The 17,013-nt window shown below is 49.5% G+C and overlaps 1 protein-coding gene across 1 annotated transcript in view; it reads left to right on the top strand.

Annotated features, from left to right (window-relative positions):
* Positions 1-200: 200 nt before the first annotated feature.
* The window catches only part of UBE2M (ubiquitin conjugating enzyme E2 M), a 28,221-nt gene continuing 11,408 nt past the window's right edge, over positions 201-17,013 (top strand). Inside the window, exon 1 of the mRNA XM_075328738.1 lies at positions 201-643. Within this exon, the coding sequence (XP_075184853.1) occupies positions 535-643 (109 nt within the window). The 5' untranslated portion in view covers positions 201-534. The remainder of the gene's footprint in view (positions 644-17,013) is intronic.

The following is a 17,013-nucleotide window of genomic DNA, read 5'->3' as shown; positions in this document are numbered from 1 at the left end:
CAGTGTCGGGCGCCCCCTGCCGGCTCTTGTGTGATCCTGCTCTGAAATATCGGAACATAAACTGCGCAGCCACTACACAACACAATCAGACGCAGCGTCATTTCCGCGCCGCCTGCGCTTCTGGCTGGACCGATTCACCGACTCTTCCGGACGTTTCCGGAATTAGCCGAGGGCAGGAACAGGGGGTTTCCGAACGCCAAGCCTTCTGTTTCCGGAACTTGCCGAGTGCCGGGACCAGTGTTTCCGAAGCTGCGCAGTAGGAGCAGCAGAGTGAAGCGCCCGCAGAGCTCAGTGTTTCCGCTGCCGGGCTCGGGGTAGAGCCGGCCTAGTGTGTGCTGCGCGCCGGGCTCCTGACTAGCGCTCCCGTGCGTAACTGACAGCGGCGGAGACGGCCCCGGCTGCGGCCTGGCTGGTAGGTGAGGCGGAGGGAGGAAAGGACGGAGGGAGGCCGGGAGCTTCCCCCGGTGCGGGACACAGGGAGAGCCGGAGGAACCGGGCGAGAGACAGCGAGAGGCCCGCGGGGGAATCAGCACCATGATCAAACTGTTCTCCCTGAAGCAGCAGAAGAAGGAGGAGGAGTCCGCGGGCGGCACCAAGGGCAGCAGCAAGAAGGCGTCCGCCGCACAGCTCCGCATCCAGAAAGGTGAGCACCGGGAGCGCTGCCAAACCCAGCCACCGGGGGGTGCTGCCCACCAACCCAACCACCACCGGGGGGTGCTGCCCACCAACCCAACCACCACCAGGGGGTGCTGCCCACCACCCCAACCACCACCGGGGGGTGCTGCCCACCAACCCAACCACCACCGGGGGGTGCTGCCCACCAACCCAACCACCACCGGGGGGTGCTGCCCACCAACCCAACCACCACCGGGGGGTGCTGCCCAGCAACCCAACCACCACCGGGGGGTGCTGCCCAGCAACCCAACCACCACCGGGGGGTGCTGCCCACCAACCCAACCACCACCGGGGGGTGCTGCCCACCAACCCAACCACCACCGGGGGGTGCTGCCCACCACCCCAACCACCACCGGGGGGTGCTGCCCACCAACCCAACCACCACCGGGGGGTGCTACCCACCAACTCAACCACCACCGGGGGGTGCTGCCCACCAACCCAACCACCACCGGGGGGTGCTGCCCACCAACCCAACCACCACCGGGGGGGTGCTACCCACCAACCCAACCACCACCGGGGGGTGCTGCCCAGCAACCCAACCACCACCGGGGGGTGCTGCCCAGCAACCCAACCACCACCGGGGGGTGCTGCCCACCAACCCAACCACCACCGGGGGGTGCTGCCCACCAACCCAACCACCACCGGGGGGTGCTGCCCACCAACCCAACCACCACCGGGGGGTGCTGCCCACCAACCCAACCACCCACCGGGGGGTGCTGCCCACCAACCCAACCACCACCGGGGGGTGCTGCCCACCAACCCAACCACCACCGGGGGGTGCTGCCCACCACCCCAACCACCACCGGGGGGTGCTGCCCACCACCCCAACCACCACCGGGGGGTGCTGCCCACCAACCCAACCACCACCGGGGGGTGCTGCCCACCAACCCAACCACCACCGGGGGGTGCTGCCCAGCAACCCAACCACCACCGGGGGGTGCTGCCCACCAACCCAACCACCACCGGGGGGTGCTGCCCACCAACCCAACCACCACCGGGGGGTGCTGCCCACCAACCCAACCACCACCGGGGGGTGCTGCCCACCAACCCAACCACCACCGGGGGGTGCTGCCCACCAACCCAACCACCACCGGGGGGAAGTGCTGCCCACCAACCCAGCCACCACCGGGGGGTGCTGCCCACCAACCCAGCCACCACCGGGGGGTGCTGCCCACCAACCCAGCCACCACCGGGGGGTGCTGCCCACCAACCCAGCCACCACCGGGGGGTGCTGCCCACCAACCCAGCCACCACCGGGGGGTGCTGCCCACCAACCCAGCCACCACCGGGGGGTGCTGCCCACCAACCCAGCCACCGGGGGGAAGGGGTGCTGCCCACCAACCCAGCCACCACCAGGGGGTGCTGCCCACCAACCCAGCCACCGGGGGAGGGGAGGGGTGGGGTGGTGCTGCCCACCAACCCAGCCACCGGGGGAGGGGAGGGGAGGGGTGGGGTGGTGCTGCCCACCAACCCAGCCACCGGGGGAGGGGGAGGGGAGGGGTGGGGTGGTGCTGCCCACCAACCCAGCCACCGGGGGAGGGGAGGGATGGGGTGGTGCTGCCCACCAACCCAGCCACCGGGGGAGGGGAGGGGTGGGGTGGCGGTGGCCACCACCTAACCACTCACTAAAGGGGGGGAGCGCTGGCTGCCCCTTACCCAGCCACTGAGGGGGAGGGGCGTTGCCAATGCCCAACACTGCCTAGCCACTGGGGGGAGGGGGGCGCTTTGTCCCCATACTCTTAAGATATGCTGCAGTCGTGTCTTCACCTTTAGGCTATGTGCGCACGTTGCGTAACTGCATGCGTCCTGCGTCCCCTGCATAATCTATGGAGATTGTGCAGGAGCCGTGCGCACGTGGCGTCTTAGAGCTCAGCGCTTCGGCTGCTGCCCGAAGCGTGCGTTCTAAGAAATGACATTTTCCTGCGCTCTGCCTGCATCCCCCGCCCTGTCTATGGGAGGAGCTGCACTCAGAGCGCATGGAATCGGCTTTTTTTTTTTTTCCATTACGGACTGTTTCTGCAGCGATTTGAAGCGCACGTGTGCTGTTCAAATCGCTGCAGAAATTTCTGCAGGGACAGAGCGCAACATGCGCACATAGCTTTGTATGTGGCAGTATTGGCGGGGTGATCATCAGGCTGTCGCGGTGCCTCTGCTCTAATGGTGGTCTTTCAACTCACTTTTACTGTATAATATAAATCAGCCTCTTAAAGTGATTCTCCCCATGCAGGGTGCTGTTGAAAGGAGGGGTCCTTCTATTAATGAGCGCACAGCCACTGAGATCCCCTATAATCTGAGTTGTGTGCAGACCCCATTTTTGCGGCCATTGATCCTACACCTGACTTGATTTGCTATAATAGGTAACTCTTAACTTTTGTTTTCCTCAGCAGCTGATCATGGATCTCCTACAAGCAGCTGATAACAGAAAACAATAGATTCAATTGAATAGCGCTATAAAAACACTAGAAAAGTGTTGGTAGCTCACACTATGTATGGCAACTGATCAATCACTTTTCCCCATAAGGGTACTTTCACACTTGCGTTCAGCGGAGTCCGTCACTATGGAGACTAGCGCAGTCCGATAACGCACTGCGCTATTCTCCATAGACTTGTATGGATGACGCACTGTAACGCAAGTGTCTGCGTTGCATCTGCTGGACGACGCAGCGTCGTTATTTTGACGCTGCGTTGGGCGGAAGAAAAGCAGCATGTAAAATTTTTTTGAGATGCGCAATCCGTAGGATTTCACTGCGCATGCTCTTCTTTTTTTTTTTTTTTTTGTAAATCACAAACTTTATTTTGTCTCGCGGTGGCCGAACGCTCAGCTGAGCGCCTGCCCGCCGACATGTGACAGTGCTCAGCTGAGCGCCTGCCCGCCGACATGTGACAGTGCTCAGCTGAGCGCCTGCCCGCCGACATGTGACAGTGCTCAGCTGAGCGCCTGCCCGCCGACATGTGACAGTGCTCAGCTGAGCGCCTGCCCGCCGACATGTGACAGTGCTCAGCTGAGCGCCTGCCCGCCGACATGTGACAGTGCTCAGCTGAGCGCCTGCCCGCCGACATGTGACAGTGCTCAGCTGAGCGCCTGCCCGCCGACATGTGACAGTGCTCAGCTGAGCGCCTGCCCGCCGACATGTGACAGTGCTCAGCTGAGCGCCTGCCCGCCGACATGTGACAGTGCTCAGCTGAGCGCCTGCCCGCCGACATGTGACAGTGCTCAGCTGAGCGCCCGCCCGCCGACATGTGACAGTGCTCAGCTGAGCGCCCGCCCGCCGACATGTGACAGTGCTCAGCTGAGCGCCCGCCCGCCGACATGTGACAGTGCTCAGCTGAGCGCCCGGCCGCCGACATGTGACAGCGCTCAGCTGAGCGCCCGGCCCGCCGACATGTGACAGCGCTCAGCTGAGCGCCCGGCCGCCGACATGTGACAGCGCTCAGCTGAGCGCCCGGCCGCCGACATGTGACAGCGCTCAGCTGAGCGCCCCGGCCGCCGACATGTGACAGCGCTCAGCTGAGCGCCCGGCCGCCGACATGTGACAGCGCTCAGCTGAGCGCCCGGCCGCCGACATGTGACAGCGCTCAGCTGAGCGCCCGCGACCGCCGACATGTGACAGCGCTCAGCTGAACGCCCGGCCGCCGACATGTGACAGCGCTCAGCTGAGCGCCCGCCCGCCGGCTATTGAGAGCGATCAGCTGATCGTTCACAATAGTCTGCTGCCGGTAAAACTGTAAAGAAAAAAAAAAAAGCTTTCCGTTGTTTTGTACAATCCGTAGCATCCGTTGTGCCACTATATGCAACACATCCGTTGCATCCGTCACACAACGCAATGCAACGGAAGCCGTCCAACGCAAGTGTGAAACTAGCCTAACAAAAAAAAAAACATTGTCAGACCCCTATAAAATAACACTTGACAAAGCTTCTTCCTCAGTATTGCTGATCCTCCTGTCCCAATGCTTCCGGACCCCCTATTCCTGTACTTACATCAGGCCCAAAATGATGCTTTGGTCTGCCGGTCGTGGCCTGTATGGGGAGCTGACCTCAGCCTGATCTGCTGCACCTCGTCCATCACAAGAAGCCGCCTTGTCATTCACAATTGACCTGTTGATTCCGGCCCCTCCAGAGCCCCGTGCTGCCGGCCCCTCACATTCCTCAGCATGAACCGTGCACACATACAGCAACATTCACTGCAAACGCAGCATCTACTGAAAGCAAATCACTATACAGAGAGCAAGACCATTATTGCCCTTCAGTCATCTTAATCCTTGTCTGGGGGTCTTTTCACTTGTATTCGGTGCAAGAGGTTTGGGGGGTTTCACCAGTGATATGAGAAGCCCGTCACCTGCCTGACGTGCATTGATGCAGCTCTGCTCCATTGGTTAGGCTAGTTTTACACTTGCGTTGTTTCCCTTCAGTTGCAGTCCGCCGTTATGGAAATCAGCGGAATCCGTTAACGCATTCCGCTGCTTCCCATAGACTTGTATGGACGACGGATTGCGAGTGATGGACCTGCGTTGCTTCCGCTGGGCAGAAGGAATGCAGCATGTAACGTTTATTGCTTGCGTTAAAATGACGCAGAGCGGCGGATTCTGTTACATCCGTTAATAGTTATAATGGATCCCTATGGTGGTGGATTCCGTTGCAAAGTGCTTTATAACAGAATCCGCCGCTGGATTCCGCTAATTTCTACTGAGCATGCCCAGAATGAAAAAAAGCAAAAAAACTGAGCCGACGTATTCCGTTAGACGGACGCCAAATGGATGCAACGGGTCCGTTATTTCACAGGAATCAGCTAACGGATTCCTGTGAAATAACGGACCCGTTGACAACAAAAAAATAACGGATGCGTCAAAACGGCGCAGCAACGGACCCAGCGGATTCAACCCAATGCAAGTGTGCAACTAGCCTTAGTGGGAGCAGCGATACACTGGGGCACACTTATGGTCAGGTGTGGGGCTGTTTCTGGAGGAAGCCATTTTTCTCCTTCTTCAGAGACTCCCAGCAATGCCCTCTCCCCCTTGTATCGAGCCTTGGTTGTCGGTCCCCCCACGCTCCCTGCTACAAATGATGATTGTCAGTGGGACATAGTTAGGAATGAACGTTCTGTAGGGAGCTGCCGTTTGGGCTTTTCCATCTTCACGAGGCTTATAAGCTGGAGTCTGAGTGAGGTGCTCACTAGCAGCGTACATGTTGCAGTGGCCCCACCCCGTGATCTGGCTTCTTATAAAAATGGTTGGATAACAATGTGTTTCCAGCAAATACATTTATCACCTATCCACAAGTGATGTGTCATTGCTGGGGTGCCACCATTGGGACCAGAACCACACCATAGAACTGGAGCCTGCATATGTCGTGTATGAGCAGTAGTGATCGTGTGCAAGCACCACTTCACTCCAAAGGCTGGAGAGCTAAGAGTCTGCACAGACTGATTCAGGACAGTCCAGTGGCCTCTCTAGTAATCTGTGGCCGATGGATGGAAACCTGGGAAGCATCATGTGCATCACTCTAAAATGATGACGTGGCGCCTGGTAGGAGACTGTCCTCTGGTCTCCCACCTGTTGGCTTCAGATTACTGGTGTGACCGCTGGCTTGGGGTTCAGCACAGGTGAGGGGAGAAAAACATCTGAATTGGCTCCCAAACCAGATAATGCATATTTATGATGGATGTGCACCCTATATAGAGTGGGCACCTCATCAGATGATAATGCTGCTATAAACAATACAAATCACCAGAAGAAAGCAAATATTCTCACCACTCAGTGACCATTGAGTGGTTTCCATCTGGCCCTTAACATTTTGATGTGTTCTTCAGTGTCTTGCAGAGTGTGCCACACACATTTGACTTCACATATCCAGCACCATCTCATTCTGTTCCACTTTATACAAACTGTCCATCCCGCTGATGCCCCCAATTAGGCCTAAGGCTATGTGCGCACGTTGCATAACTGCGTGCGTTCTGCGTCCCCTGCATAATCTATGGAGATTGTGCAGGAGACATGCGCATGTGGCGTTTTAGAGCGCAGCGCTTCGGCTGCTGCCCGAAGCGCGCGTTCTAAGAAGTGACATGTCACTTCTTTCCTGCGCTCTGCCTGCAGGTCTCGCTCTGTCTATGGGAGGGGCTGCAGTCAGAGCGCATGGAATCGGCTTTTTTTTTTCATTACGGACTGTTTCTGCAGCGATTTGAAGCGCACGTGTGCTGTTCAAATCGCTGAAGAAATTTCTGCAGGACAGAACACAACGTGCGCACATAGCCTTAGACACACGGCATGAAAATCGGCACGAGCGGAGTGCGATAAAACATCGCATTCCACTCAGTCCAATATTACGCTATGTGCCAGCACACATGAGCGATTATTTTCTCGACCCCAATCGGACCGAGAAAACAATCGCAGCATGCTACAACTGTAATGTGAGACAATTTCTCTCACACCCATTCAAGTCTATGGGGCGAGAGAAAGATCGCACTGCACTCACGGTACACCGGTGTACCGTGCATGCAGTGCGAGAATGGCAATAGCTGGCAACGGAGGACAGAGGGAGATAAATCCCGCCCGCCTCTCCTCCGGGACGGCCCGCCCCTCCTCCGCGCCGGCCCGATCGTATGATCGGACCTCAGTCGCAGTGACACTCGCATGACACTCTGCTCCTGCTGTACTGCCAGCGTGATCAGAGTGTCATGCGGGGATCGCATTAGTCCCCCGTGTGGCCCTGGCCTTATAGGATTATAGAATGGTAGAGTTGGAAGGGACCTCCTGGCTCATCTGGTCCTTCCCTGGCTCAATGGATTCACTAAACCATCTCACACAGATGTGTGTCCAGTCTCTATTTGAAGTCTTCCATTGAATGAGAACTCTCCTTCTCTAGTGTCTGCCTGTTCCACACATTGATCAACCTCCTTGTCAAAATGTTTTTTTTTTTTGCTAATATGTACAGTCTTTTTCTAAAAATAAGACACTGTCTTATACTTTTTTTTTTTTGCCCCCCAAAAAGCGCTAGGGCTATTTTTGGATTAGGTCTTATTCTTGGAGAAACGAAACATGGTTGGGGTTAAGTTTACACCCCCCCCAGCAGACACACCCCTACCCTCCCCAGGAGACTCATACTTACCAGACCCTGGACGTCTGCGTGGCTCCCAGGTCCTCCTTGTGATCTCCAGGGAGCGCTCCCGGCAGGTATGCTCCACGCTGTCTTCCTTGCTTTTGGCCGACACTTACATACAGTACATCAGATCACACTTAGATATCTAACTATTTATCTCATACCTTATGTGCCGGGTGCATGTCATTGAAGAATGCAGACCATGTATAATGTCCAGGAGAAGGTAGAAACAGGCGGCACTCATCGACATCCAAATGCAGTATTTTATTTTTTCATATGAGGAGAGGGTACAAGTGGAGGGAGAGGGTGAGGAAAGGTTTACAACCCCCGCTACACTGCTAAAATACAGATATGTGTGTGAAAAATAACATATCAACTGTATGATACAATGAAAATGTATCGGTGTCACAGAACACAGCCAAACAGAAGAGAATATCCATATAGCTTAAATAGCGTTATATATGTATACACCATGTGAAACACATAATGCGCAATGCATGAGGCATATAGCCCGGGCAGTTAGAAGGGCTGTAATATTGTGTCACCCACAAACATAATCACAGAATCAATTGCACATCATACCTGCCAAAGTATACGGTCCCAGTACCACGTCCCGACCCCGACACGTGTTTCGCCCTACACTGTTAATTATACTTATGGTTGATCTTGCTACATTTCCAATTCCAGTGTTTAAGTTTTCTATCTTGAAGCACCTTTTTGTTGTATCTAACTTAAATCTATTAATAAATATTCTATTTATATATTTAGACTGAGTCACTTTTTGACCATTATTCTGGTTAATGTTGTGGGTTAAAAAACTTAATTTGTGAGCGCGGTCTATAGAATTCCATATTATATGCTTTAGGGATCCTATGGTTTATGCACACACACACACGTACACACGCTCACTAGTCACTACCACATCCGGCAGTACAGAATGCCACCGGCCGCAGGGAAAGACTGGTCGCAGTGCAGTGGAACGCTTCGCAGGTCCTGTAAGCATTCCATCTGCAGGTCTTTGTGTTCCACCGCACTGCAATTCAAGATCCTGCTGGCCAGAAAAAAAATCGGTATCACTGGATGTGGTGAGTGCAGGTGTGCAATCTGATGGGTGATTCTGTGTGTGTGATCTGATATGTGCGGTGCCGGGTGTGAGATCTGGTGAGTGTGATTGCACGGTGTCCGCTGTCTATAATGAAGTGTTTTGCTGTATTCTTTAACTTTTTTAGCTGCATGGACCCTTCATTATTGAACGCAATTAGGGCTTATTTTTGGGGGAGGGCTTATTTTTAGAAAAACCCGGTAATCTGTATCTTCTCCATTTCGGTTTCATCCCATGTCTTCTCGTGTTTCCATGTGTAAATGAGAATAAGAATGATCCCTCTATGCTGTGACTTCCCTTCAGATATTTGTACACTATTATTAAGTCTCCTCTTAACCGTCTTATTTTTTTTTTTTGCACTCCAAACATTCCCAGAACCTGTAACCGTTCCTCTTGGGACATAGTTTGCAGACCGCTCACTATCCTGGTAGCTCATTTCTGAACTTGCTCCAGTCTGTTGATGTGTTTTTTTTTTTTTTTTTAAATGTATTGCCCACAACTGGACACAGTATGCCAGATGAGGTCTGACCAAAGAGGAGGATAATTCCTTCACGTGATCTAGACATTATACTTCTCTTAATATTTCCCAAAATTGTGTGTTGCAGTTTTTGCTGCTGCTTCACACTGTTGACTCTCATGCTGTCTGTGATCTATCAGTATACCAGTCTTTTTCCACACGTGCTGTTGCTTAGCTCTATTCCTCCCATTCTGTAGTATTATTTTTGTTTTTCTTGCCCATATGTAGAATTTTGCATTTCTCCCTCTTAAATACCATTCTATTAGTCGCTGCCTGTTGTTCCAGATTATCTAGATCCTTCTGAATCCTTCCTCTATCCTCTCTAGTGCTAGCTATCCCTCCTAGTTTTGCATCTTCTGACAATGTCATTAGTTTATCCAAAGTTCATTTATAAAAATTTTGAACACTGCGGCCAAGACAGAGCCTTGTGGTACCCAATTTGAAACACTCTTCCAATTGGACCAGCAACCATTTATTACACTTTTTGAGTAGGATCACTGAGCCAGTTATGAATCTACCTAACCATAACCTTGTCAATTCCATACTTTTTTCCATTTTTTTTTAATAAGGGTAGTATGAGATACTTTATCAGAAATACTACATCTATCCCATTTCCCTGATCCACCCAGTCTGTGATTCCATCATACAAGGGAATCAGATTAGTCTGGCATGACTTGTTTGCTACAAACCCATGCTGACTCTGGTTAATTACTGTATTCTTAGCCAAGTACTTCCAAACATGCTGTTTAGAATTAAGGCCCACTGGCCTTTAATTTCCTGGCTCCATATTCTTCCTTTTTTGAAGATAGGGACAGTTGCCCTTCTTCAATCTTCTAGGACTTCTCCTGTTTTGAAGGACTTTTCAAAGATCCTGGCTATTGGTTCTGCAATTTCCTCTATTTCTTTCCGTACCCTGGGATGTAATTCATCTAGACCAGGAGATTTACATTATTTTAAGTTGGCTGTGTCCCCTCACATCTTTTTTTTTTATTGCTTTTGGCCTCCCTTGCAAGCCTCACTTCATTACTGGCTTCAGCTCTTCTAACGCTTGCAATAGAGTCCCTGCGCACAGCATTATATTCTTCTTTAGATATGCCTCTCTTTCCATTTGATAAACATTTTTTTTTCCTTTTTAGCAAGTGTTTAGGTTTTGTGTTCATCCATCCCGGTCGTCTTAAATGCTTCCAAATCTTCCTTGTTTTAGGAATTGTTAGAGATTGTGCGGTGAGAATTTCATTTAGCAAAATCTCTCATCCTTCTTGGACATTTGAGTCTGCTAATGAATGGACAGCGACGCGCACATACCTCACTGTTCATGGCAGCCGACGGAGGATGGATGCGCATGATCCGGAGTCCTCTGCATTTCCAGTCATGCGCACTATACCTCACTGAAGCGGGGAAACTTACACCCGGCATCAGTGTAGTGCGCATGATCAGAAGTCTCGGGCACTCTGGATCATGCGCAATGCGCATCCATCCTCCGCCGGCTGCCATGAAGAGTGAGCGTCGCTGTGCATTCGTTGGCATGTTAGTATGCCCACAGGGGCGTGATACCATTCTATGTGGGCCGACTAGCTAAGGGAACAAACTCCTTTGGGACTAGTCCCCATGCCCATTAGCATATAATATACGATCTTTAGAAATACTTTTTTCTAAAGATCCCTTTATCTATGCTAGTGTATAGAGGGACGGTTAGGCAGGGATTAGCAATATACACCCAAAACTGCTCGTGGTTCTGGGTGCATATTGCACCTGACAGATTCCCTCGAAATATTGTACTTAAATATAGTGATGCCCCTAGTGTACCTTTTATAAACTAGCATGCTGAAGTCCTGTGTGTGCCCCCTAAAGGGTTGTGTAAGTGTGGATAAAGTTGAGCGGCGCTTTCCCATGAGTTTTGGCGGCCGCCCACTCTACTGAGTCACTCCTATGTAACTAATGGAACGGCCACCTTCTTGCATTCCATAAGGGATATTGGGTCTCCAGCAGGGCTGTGGAGTCGGAGTCGTGGAGTCGGAGTCGGAGCTCATTTTGGTGGAGTCGGAGTCGGAGTTGGAGTCGGTATAAAATGCACCGACTCCGACTCCTAAAATATATAATAAATTGGGGACAGGAGTGCAATGCAGAATGTGCTGAATATTTTACTAAATAATAACATTTAGTATAATGCTTATATTTAAGTGAAAAATTTATTGTAGTATAATGTGAACATCAGACATTTAATTGTTTTTATGATACAATAATCAAGATATTTGGATAGAACATAAAATATTTATTGGATACAACTTTAGAACACAAAAAACTAATAAATTGTAAATATGTAATATTATATATATATACACAGTGTATATACACACACGATATATGTAATCTACTGTATATTATATAGTGTATTACATATTTACAATTTATTACAGTTTTTTGTGTTCTAAAGTTGTATCCAATAAATATATTTTATGTTCTATCCAAATATCTTGATTATTGTATCATAAAAATTATTAAATGTCTAATGTTCACATACACATATTCATGTACTACAATAAATTTTTCACCTAACTATAAGCAATATATGTAGGAGTCGGAGTCGGTGCAAGAGAATTTGAGGAGTCGGAGTCGGAGTCGAAGGTTTGGCTTACCGACTCCACAGCCCTGGTCTCCAGTTCTTAAGGGCACTTTACACGCAGTGACCTCGCTAGCGATATCGCTGCTGATTGCACCCGCCCCCATCGTTTGTGCGTCACGGGCAAATCTGTGCCCGTGGCGCACTATCGTTAGTCCCCGTCACACGGACTTACCTGCCTAGCGACGTCGCTGTGGCCGGCGAACCGCCTCCTTTCTAAGGGGGCGGTTCGTGCGGCATCACAGCAACGTCACACGGCAGGCGTCCAATAGAAGCGTAGGCGCGGAGAGCAGCCGAAAGAAAGTGACGCCCACCTCGTTGCCGGAGGACGCAGGTAAGGTGTTCGTCATTCCTGGGGTGTCACGTAGCGATGTGTGCTGCCTCAGGAACGACGAACAACCTGCATCCTGCACCATCAACGATATTTGGGATTAGAACGACGTGTCAATGATCAACAATAAGGTCAGTATTTTTGATAGTTGGCGGTCGTTCGTACATTTCATACACAACGACGTCGCTAACAAGGCCGGATGTGTGTCACGAATTCCGTGACCCCCCAACGACATCTCGTTGCGTGTAAAGCGGCCTTTAGGATCATGTTGGTTCCAGTGGTCAGGTTAGCAACCTTTCTTGATCAGTGTTTTTAGTGAGCAAATTCCCACCTTCACAGATGAGTACTGTTGGATATTACTTTTAGAGATGAGCACTTTTGCACTTTACTGTTGAAAATCTGAGAAATGGCAAAAAATTTGAAACACTTTTCACCTTATTGCCCAGGAGACCGACCACCACGGGCCGAATATCTGCAGTGCTTACTAGCTCCCCCCTTATTGTATTCTAAAAACTGCGTTGAACTGTCGGATTGCTGGCTTGTGCTGTTGGCTTCTAATCCGGGCCACCTTCAGTGCAGTGATTACAAGATACACAGTAGCAGTGGTTGGTTTCCTAGGCAACGAACAGTAAATCAGTCAATCTGTCAAGAACAACGCAAAATTTTAATACCGTGACTTTAATTATCAATAAATTTGTATTCTTTTTGTAAGTACAGATCTATGAAGATGTAAGAATTTAATATAGCAACTTTTTTAAAACCTGTATTTGGCCACTTGCTGTCCATTGGTGCAAAAAAGACATTGAATATTGGCAATCACAAAAAACTGCTGTATGAAGATCTTTTTTAATATACCATATTTTTCGTTTTATAAGATGCATCGGATTAAGATGCACCCCAAATTCAGAGCTAGAAAAGGTGGGAAAAAAAATGCGGTCTGTCTTGTAATCTGGTGGTGTCTTACCTGAGGGGGCAGTAGTTGTGCTGGGGCTGCGGCAGAGACTGGGGCTCGAGCTGTGGCGGAGGCTGGTGCTGTCGTGCTGGGGCTCGGGCAATGGCGGCTGCTATACCTGCGGATGGTGAGGGCTTCAAAGAAATGGCGCCCGGAGTCAGCGCAAATTGAGCTCTAGGCTCAATGGCAAGCTGAGATCTCATCTGCGCAGGCACCATTTTCCTGAAGCCCACTGGAGGGAGATCAATGGGCTGAAGGCGGTGCCTGCGCAGATGACAGCTTGAGCCAAGAACTCCAACTGCCACGCACCAACTTCGGGCGGCATTATTTGAAGTCCTCACTGCCCAACCTGCAGCGCCAGTAAAGCCGCCGGAGACCCCGCACAGCAGCACCAGCTGCCACAGCCGTTGCAGCAGCTGGAGACCCTGCACAGCAGCTGCTGACACTGCACAGCCGTGGCAGCATTCCCCAGCCCCTTGCGACTCCTCTCCACCACCCCGGTAAGCTACATTCAGATTATAAGATGCACCCCTCACTTTCCTCCCAAATTTTTTGGAGGAAAAGTGCGTCTTATAATCCGAAAAATACGGTGTGTGTGTATATACACACATTATATATATATATATATATATATATATCAATATATATATATATATATATATATATATATATGTATATATGCTTTTTCATTCAAGTTGAAGCTGTGTGCTGCCTTCACATTTTTTGCTGTCCATTGGAATCAGGTGAGACTGATTAGAAGGATTTTGCACCACAACAGGTTAAGTTCCGCTCCTATTTTTGCATTGTGTGTGTGTGTGTATGTATATATATATATATATATATATATATATATATATATATATATATATATATATATATATATATATATATATATATATATATATATATATATATATATATATATATATATATATATATATAAATTATGTATGTGTATATGTAATGTCTTTATTCATTTAGTTACAGCTCAATGGTGGAATGATTACACTCTAGTTACTACAGCTCAGCAAGAGCTGATTGCTGCTGTTAACTATTTAGATTCTGCTGTCAATCACTGACAGTGCTCTTTTGCTCTTTACATGGCCTGCTTGAAGAAATAAACGTGTTTTGGTATTGTCATGTCCATAAAAGTTTTATCTATCAATGGAAAATTATTTAAATTGAACTCTTAGTATAGAAAAAGACGCCCGAAATGCTGTCTTTCATTTGCCACACAAAAAAATACAATAAAAAGCGATCAAAATGTCACGTGAAAATGGTATCAAGAAAAATTTACGCTCAGTATGCAGAAAAACAAGCCTTCACACAGTGACATTGGCAAAAAATGTTATGGGTTGAATGTAAATTTTTTTTTTTTTTTATCTACTTCTAAATCTATTTAACCACTTAATAAATATCAGATCACCAACCCAATGAACGATGTGAAAAGAAAACCCAAACAACAATGGTTCAATGTTTTTGTTTGTTTTTTTTTTTACTTTCACTGTGGTAAGATTTTTTTTTCACATTTTTCAGAGCATTATATGATATAATAAATGGTGTTGTTCAAAAAGACAGCTCATCCTGCAAAAACCATTTATGTAGACCTAAAACTAAAAAGGTTGTTTTTTGAAAAATGGGAGGAAAAGATGAGTGAAAATTTCTGTGTCCTCTAAACGTTTGAGGATCGCGCTGGGCCAAACGGTATAAACTAAGCACGTAGGGCCTGATTCATACTTTGCGATTTATTAGTGTCATTTTTTTTTTCTTTTTGGGTCCTATCTTATTTGCTGATGTTTTTTGCATCAAATTCTTCAAAATGGCGCACGCAATTCATGAATTCAGCACAAAAGTCCATGGCCAGAAATCTTCCCAGATCTCCGTTCCATTGAGAACGTGGTCATTCCTCAAAAAGCGGGAGGAGAAATATATACCCAGAAATTGTGATAAACTCCAAGTACTGATGAGACCAGAATGTGCGGTCATCAGTCAGGATCTGTCCCAGAAGCCAATAACCAGCTGCTGGGGAGAAGGCCAGAAGTCCTGTGTAATAAGGGACAACACTAAATATTCAGTCTTTACATAAACTTCATATATTTGTAAATAAGTGTAAAAACTTATGAAGTGTTTATAATTGTACTTCAGTAATCATAGACATATCTGAGTAAAAGATCTACCGTATTTTTCGGACTATAAGACGCACCCTGGTTTTAGAGGAGGAATATATGAAAATAAGATTTTAAGCAAAAATTGTGATCATGACACACTGTTATGGGGCGAGGATCTGCTGCTGACACTGTTTAAGGGGTAATGTCCCCAAATTATCTACTAAGGTACCCCATCTTGGTAATGATCTTCCTGCCTTGTATATGTACTCCATCCTGCTATATGCTTCCATCCTGCTATATGGCCCCATCCTGCTATATGGCCCCATCCTGCTATATGGCCCCATCCTGCTATATGGCCCCATCCTGCTATATGGCCCCATCCTGCTATATGGCCCCATCCTGCTATATGGCCCCATCCTGCTATATGGCCCCATCCTGCTATATGGCCCCATCCTGCTATATGGCCCCATCCTGCTATATGGCCCCATCCTGCTATATGGCCCCATCCTGCTATATGGCCCCATCCTGCTATATGGCCCCATCCTGCTATATACCGCCATCCTGCTATATACCGCCATCCTGCTATATACCGCCATCCTGCTATATACCGCCATCCTGCTATATACCGCCATCCTGCTATATACCGCCATCCTGCTATATACCGCCATCCTGCTATATACCGCCATCCTGCTATATACCGCCATCCTGCTATATACCGCTATCCTGCTATATACCGCTATCCTGCTATATACCGCCATCCTGCTATATGCCGTTATCCTGCTATATACCCCCATCCATCCTGCTATATACCCCCATCCATCCTGCTATATACCCCCATCCATCCTGCTATATACCCCCATCCATCCTGCTATATGGCCCCATTCTGCTATATTCCCCCACCCATCCTGCTATATGGCCCCATCCTGCTATATACCCTCATCCTGCTATATTGCCTGTATCCTGTATCACACAAAAAAAATAAACATTTATACTCGCCTTTCCTCGCTCCATGTAGCATTGCTCCTCCCCCTGTCTGTGGCGGCAGCAGCGCCGCTGATCTGTGTGGAGCCATCACCATTCACTTCCCTGCAGCATCGCTCATCCTCCTGTCTGCGGTCAGCTGACCTGCGTGACTAGCAGCGCGCACAGGGATGACTTCATCGCTGTGCTCACCGCTCTCTACACAGATCAGCTGACCCGGCAGACAGGAAAACATTGCGAAGCTGCAGGGGACGGTGAGTATGCCATACTTATTCACTGCCCCCCGCGCTGATGATGATGCACGGGGAGCAGTGAATATAGACTAACATGATAACTGTTTACTGTGCGCGCACCCCCCGCCCATCACCCCGCCCACCTGTCAGCTCCAGCCTCAGTGCTGAGATGATGGGCGGGATGATGGGCGTGCATATGTAATGAGCGGGTCCACATGGTCACGGCAGGCGCTGCTACAGCCTGCTCATGCCGCCGATGACCCGCTCCACCGCAGCACCCTCATTCCCGGCCACAGCCCTATATTCAGACTATAAGACGCACCCCCCCACTTTCCCCCAACATTTGGTGGCAAAAAAGTGCGTCTTATAGTCCGAAAAATACGGTAAATACGATTGGAAAA

Source organism: Anomaloglossus baeobatrachus, chromosome 11 (genome assembly GCF_048569485.1).
Source record: "Anomaloglossus baeobatrachus isolate aAnoBae1 chromosome 11, aAnoBae1.hap1, whole genome shotgun sequence".
In the NCBI taxonomy this organism is placed as follows: domain Eukaryota; kingdom Metazoa; phylum Chordata; class Amphibia; order Anura; family Aromobatidae; genus Anomaloglossus; species Anomaloglossus baeobatrachus.
Note: the sequence above shows the minus strand (reverse complement) of the source record. Positions and strands in the feature narration are given on the sequence as shown.